Genomic DNA, 6,000 nt, shown 5'->3' on the forward strand with positions numbered 1-6,000 from the left:
GCCATCAGCCCCAGCTGCCCCACAGCGAGTCCCCCGGCTGGAGGAGATGCTGGTGGGACCGGGTGGCACTCCTGGGACCAGTCCCAACCCCAGAGCCTGGGGTGGGCCTGGCTCCCCACCGCGCTGGTGGTCCCAGGGGGGGTCCAGAGCCAGGGGTCGGGTGGGAGCAGAGCCAGCGTGCCCAGACAGGGCAGGGTGCGGGGACCACCTCACCCTGGCAATGGGGCCAGGGCAAAGCAGGGAGGCTGGGGGAGCTGGTGCCGGCCCAGAAGAATGGCAGGCAGTCAGGCAGCACCGGGGCAGGCAGCCCCTGCCTGCACTCGCTTTTAATCACCGGCTTGGGGCCCCGGCCCCTCAGATGTCCTTCTTCATCCAGAAGATGGGCAGCCCTTTGGCGTCGCGGTGGGGGGTCTCCAGGAGGCTCTGCCCACTGCTCTCGGCCAGGACTCCCCTCGCCCAGACCACGGTTGGTGGGGGGGGGTGGCGGGGGGGGCAGCAGGGGGTGGGAGGGGAGGTGGGGGGACGGAGGGCACCCTTGGCCTGGTGGCAGTGGCTGTGGCAGCGCCCGGAGGGGCAGAGAAGAGCCGCAGCACCTCGGCAGGTATGGCGGGGCTGAGGAAGGCCACGTTCTGCACTGGCTCGCCCAGGACGAAGCCCAGGTGGGCGTAGAAATGCTGCTTGTCATGGGTGGTGAGGTGCAGGCAGCTGAAGCCCCGGGCCCGGGCCCATCGCTCGGTGGCCTCCATCAGCCGCCGCCCGTAGCCCTGGCCCCGCAGCGCCCGGGCCACCACCACGCTCTCCACGAAGAGGTCATGGGGTCGGCCAGCCACACGGGAGAGCCGGACGTGGCCCACGAGCTGGCAGGGACCCTCCCGGGCACTGGGGGCCTCGGCGGGGCCCCGGCTCCGCAGCAGCAGCAGGCAGGTGGGGAAGGCATCTGAGGAGCGCTGGAGCGTGTGGAGCCGCGACGCCCGGCTCTTCCCCCACTCCTCGCCCAGCAGCTTGGCGCAGGCCTCCAGCAGCTCCGGCCTCCGATGCAGGGGGACCAGGCTGAGCTCCTCTGACACAGAGCCCATTCTTCTCACTGATGGGAGACCAAGCAGGCCACAGCTCAGAGGCGGCAGGGAACAGACCACGTGTGTCCCCCCCAGCCCAGCACCAGGCCCAGCCCCAGCGCAGGCGCGGCTGCCCAGCGGCACGGCCGGATGGGTTCGTGGGTGTTAGTGGCGGGTCTGAGGTCGAACAACAGCACCATGGTGGGGAAGTGGCGCATGGTGCCAGCTCCAGGCGCCGCTGCCATGAGACCCGTGGGCAGGTCTGGCACCGCTGAGCCAGCGGAGGGGCAGGGCCAGGAGACACAGGGCCAGGAGGCACAGGGCTGGCCTTGACCCCTCCCCAGCCCTGCCACCAGCTCCCTGCCACCTGGGCACCTGCCTGAGACCAGCCAGCTCATCACACACGTGTCCCTGGCTGGCAAGAGAGGGCTGCAGCAGACCCCAGCCATGCCATGCTGCTGCGGGGGCTTGGGGGGGGCTCTGCTGGCCTCCAAGGGGCCAGGAGCCCCCTGCCACAACCGGTGAGCAGCAGGGACCCCTCTCCTGGCCCAGCGGCCATTCCCCTTGCGAAGGAGAAGCCACAGGCAGCGGGCGGGAGGAACTGCCACGCTGGCTTATCAGCTGGGGTTGAGCAAACTGCCCCGCTTCCTGCTCTGGGGGGTGGGGAGGGCCCAGCCCTGCACCTTCAGGTTGCCCCCCAAAGTCCCCCCGCCACTTCCAGGACCGCTGGCTCCCAGCCCAGCCCGCCCTCCCCCCTTCGAGGCAGTGCCTCAAGGCCCCACTGGCACCCCCAGGTGGGTGATGATTTTCCTTCCGTCTCTCCAGCAAACCCACACTGGGACCCCACCAGCACCCCTCTGCACTTCAGGGGGCCCCAAGTGCCGAGGAAAGCCCCCCCCACACCTGCCCTCCTGCCCACTTCTGCCTGTGGTGCCCCGCCAAGCTTTGCCCACCCTGGTGCCTGGTTCTCCCCCCATGCCTTGCCCCTCTCCAGCCCCGGCTCAGGGGTGCAGGGCTGCACACCCTGCCTGCTGCTCACCCTGCCTGCACTCACCCTGCCCACTGCCCACCCTGCCTGCTGCCCACCCTGCCTGCACTCACCCTGCCCACTGCCCACCCTGCCTGCTGCTCACCCTGCCCGCTGCCCACCCTGCCCACTGCCCACCCTGCCTGCTGCTCACCCTGCCCGCTGCCCACCCTGCCTGCTGCTCTCCCTGCCTGCTGCCCACTGCCCACCCTGCCTGCTGCCCACCCTGCCTGCACTCACCCTGCCCGCTGCCCACCCTGCCTGCTGCCCACCCTGCCTGCACTCACCCTGCCCACTGCCCACCCTGCCTGCTGCTCACCCTGCCTGCTGCTCACCCTGCCCGCTGCTCACCCTGCCCACCTTCACCCTGCCTGCCGCTCATCCTGCCTGCCACTCACCCTGCCTGCTGCTCCCGCCGCTCACCCTGCTCACACTCACCCTGCCTGCTGCTCCCGCCGCTCACCCTGCTCACACTCACCCTGCCTGCTGCTGCCGGTTCCCGCGCGCTTGGTGCCTGCGCGGCAAGAGCGTCAGGAAGCAGCCCAGGCTCGCGGCCAACCGCAGCTCCTGGTTCTGCTTCCCTGGTGTGAATGACACGTCTGTCCAGGGCCCTACAAGGCGACCCCCCCCACAGCACCCAAACCAGACTGCACCCCTGCACAGAGCACACACCCTACACTGCACCCCCTCACAGAACACCCCACCCTGCCCTGCCTGGCTGCCAAACACAGCACCCACCCTGCACTGCACCTATGCACGGCACCCACACCAGACTGCACCGCCGCACAGGGCACCCCATACTGCCAGCACCCCCCGTCACTCCAAACCACACGGCACCCACAGAGGTGCACAAACCTGAACAGCACCACCCAGCTGATCACTGCCCCCACACCATGGCGGCACCTCCCATTGGCCCCCCCGCCATCACTGACCCATCACTGACCCCATCACTGACCCATCGTTGACTCATCGTAGACCACATCACTGACCCCATCACTGACCCATCGCTGACCCATCGTAGACCCCATCACTGACCCATCGCAGACCCCATCATTGACCCCATCATAGACCCATCACTGACCCCATCATAGACCCCGTAACTGCTCCAACACTGACCCATCGTTGCCCCATTGTAGACCCCATCACTGACTCCATCACTGACCCATTGTAGACCCCATCGTTGACCCCACCATAGACCCATCACCGACCCCACCATTGACCCCATCATAGACCCCATCACTGACCCATTGTAGACCCCATCATTGACCCCATCATTAACCCATCACTGATCCATCATTGACCCATCGTAGACCCCATCATTGACCATCACTGGCCCCATCACTGACCCAACACTGACCCATCGTAGACCCCATCATTGCCCATCACTGACCCCATCGCTGACCCAACACTGACCCATCTTAGACCCCATCATTGACCCATCACTGATCCATCATTGACCCATCGTAGACCCCATCATTGACCATCATTGACCCCCACCGCTGACCCAACACTGACCCATCGTAAACCCCATCATTGACCATCACTGACCCCATCGCTGACCCAACACTGACCCATCGTAGACCCCATCATTGACCCCTCACTGACCCACCGTTGACCCCTCTCCCCCTCCTTTTTTCCCCTTCCCCCCCCCCCGCCCCGTCCCGCCCGTACCGGTCCGCCGGCCCCGCCGCCGCCGCCGCTTCCGCCGCCGCGCGCTCACTTCCCGCGCCGCCTCGTCCCGGCGCCCGCACTGTGCCCCCTGGCGGCCGGAGGCCGCGCCCCGCTCCCCACGCCGCGCGCGCACTCGCCGGGGGGGGGGGGGGCGGCAGCCCCGTTCGGCCCTGCCGCCATGACCTGCGCCGACCCCCCCCCGTGCCCACACCACCCTCGGGGCGCCGCCGCCCCCCCAGCACCGGGGCCGGGCCCCCTCGTACGGCCCAGCAGGCCCGGGCTACCCCAGCGGGGCCGTGGGCACCGGGGGGGGGGGCGGCTCCCCCCCCCCCCCCGGTGCCAGCCAGGGGCTGGTGGAACCCTCCCACGCATCGCGGCAACCGTAACCGGGGGACCCAGCAGACCCCAACAGTCGCGGGTCCCGGCGGCTGCGGCTGAGCGCACGGCGTGCGGCGTCCCTGCGTGCCACGGCCTGGGAGCCAAGGGAGACCCGCGGGCCTTGTCCCGGGCCTCGGGGGGAAGCGGGAAGAGCCTCTGCGTGCCCGAGGGGCGGGGGGCTGCGCCCCGGCTCAGCCCGGCCACAGGTGGGGGTGGCACCAGGTCCCGGGAGCGAGGGGAGAGGGGACAGAGGGGTCCCTGCAACAAGGGGGGTGCCCCCGGTGCAGATGAACCCCAGCCCCGTAGCGGGAGGAGGAGGAAGAGGGAGTCAGTCCCCTCCTCCCGGGGCAAGGAGGGGTCCTGGGGATAGGGGGGGGGGGGATTGTGGGGCTTGGGGGGGGTGACATTGGGGCACTTTGTGGTGCCCTGTGTCACCCAGCCCTGCCTCCCCAGCATCTGGGAGGACGGTGTTGGGACAGGTTGGGAGCGAGGAGCCCCCCAGCACGGCCAGCCCTACCCCACCGCCCCTGGCAGGGCAGCCCCGGCGGCGGGGGTGCCCCTCAGCCCTTTCCTCCCTCCTTCCCTCCCTCCCACAGGATGGCGGAGAGACCCCCAGGCCACCCCAAGCGGGCCTGGGAGGAGGAGAATAGAGCTGCCCCAGCTCCCAGCTCCAGGCTGAAGCCAAGTAAGATGCGCAGGGTCCAGCCGCTGCAGGCGGGTGAGTGTGCAGGCAGTGCGGGCAGGGGGCTGCCCACCCGGCCCTGCCCTGTCCCAGGCTCACATCCCCCGGCCAGGCTGGCATCAGGGCTCCCACAGTGCAGCGGCCAGGGAGACAGCCGAATCACGGCATCCCAGGACAGGGACCCTTCCTTTCACCCCGGTGCTGGCACGTCCCTCACCCAGGCATGCTGGGGCCCCCTCCCCATGCTGCCCTCCAGCATTGCGCCCTCGCTGCTGGGGTGCATAGAGGACAGCAGTGTCCCAGTCTTGAGCCACGGCTGGTGACATCCCTGGGAGCCGGGCAGAGGGCTCAGGTTTTCCCCCCTGCCGGCCCCTGAGCTCTGCCAGCTCTCTCTTGCCCAGATCCATGCTGCTCCGCCTTGGTTCTGCCCAGGGAGGAAGACAATACCCTGGACATCATCCGAGGCTTCCTAAGGAGGAGACCAAAGGTATCTGTGGCCACTTCTATGAGGCTGTGCCCGTGTCTCCTGGACAGTCTTTCTGCCACCTTCCTGTGCTCCCAAGGTGCCGGGGCCTGTGCTGGTCCCCACCCCCAGCTGTGTCTCCCCCCAACACTGTCTGTCCATCTGTCCCCTTCCTGGCTGGCAGGACAAGGCGCAGAAGCTGAGGTTTCTGGCCTCCATCTCCACCATCTGCGACACCACCAGCATGGACTCCACCATGTGGGACATGCTTTACTTCTGCCAGATGGAGGTCGTGATGACCATCGAGGTGAGGGGACGGCCAACCAGGCTGAAGCAGGGGCAGTGGCACAGTTGTGGGGGCAGGAGAGGGTTCAGCCGGGCAGTGGAGTGCAGATGAGCACTGCTCTGGGTCTCCATCCTTGGAGATGCTCCAAAGCCACCTGGGTGGCCCTGGCTGGAGCTAGGGCTTGGACCCAATGACATTTGCAGGTGTCTCGGCCAACCTGTGGCTCTGTGATGGGCACAGCCCTTCCTGCCATGGGACTTGGGACCGCTGGGTGCTGGGTGGGGAGGGAATGCTGGGATGGGGGCACTTGGGCTCTGCCAGCCCCGCAGGCTCTTGCCTGCAGGGAGACTGCCCCATCCCGATCCATCCCACCCTGCTGCTCTCCACAGGTGCTGCTGCAAGAGGAGCCCACTGACCATCTGGGCACGGCGGTGCGGC

The 6,000-nt window shown here is 68.4% G+C and overlaps 1 protein-coding gene across 1 annotated transcript; it reads right to left on the reverse strand.

The window, feature by feature from the left end:
• Nucleotides 1-354: 354 nt before the first annotated feature.
• On the reverse strand, nt 355-3,098 carry NAA80 (N-alpha-acetyltransferase 80, NatH catalytic subunit). The gene is given in 6 exon segments (XM_075714596.1): nt 355-480; nt 483-1,084; nt 2,506-2,509; nt 2,566-2,714; nt 2,756-2,800; nt 3,038-3,098. Coding segments are annotated over 6 exon segments (987 nt in total).
• Between the last annotated feature and the right edge of the window lie 2,902 nt (nt 3,099-6,000).

This window comes from Pelecanus crispus, chromosome 7 (genome assembly GCF_030463565.1).
Source record: "Pelecanus crispus isolate bPelCri1 chromosome 7, bPelCri1.pri, whole genome shotgun sequence".
In the NCBI taxonomy this organism is placed as follows: Eukaryota; Metazoa; Chordata; class Aves; order Pelecaniformes; family Pelecanidae; genus Pelecanus; species Pelecanus crispus.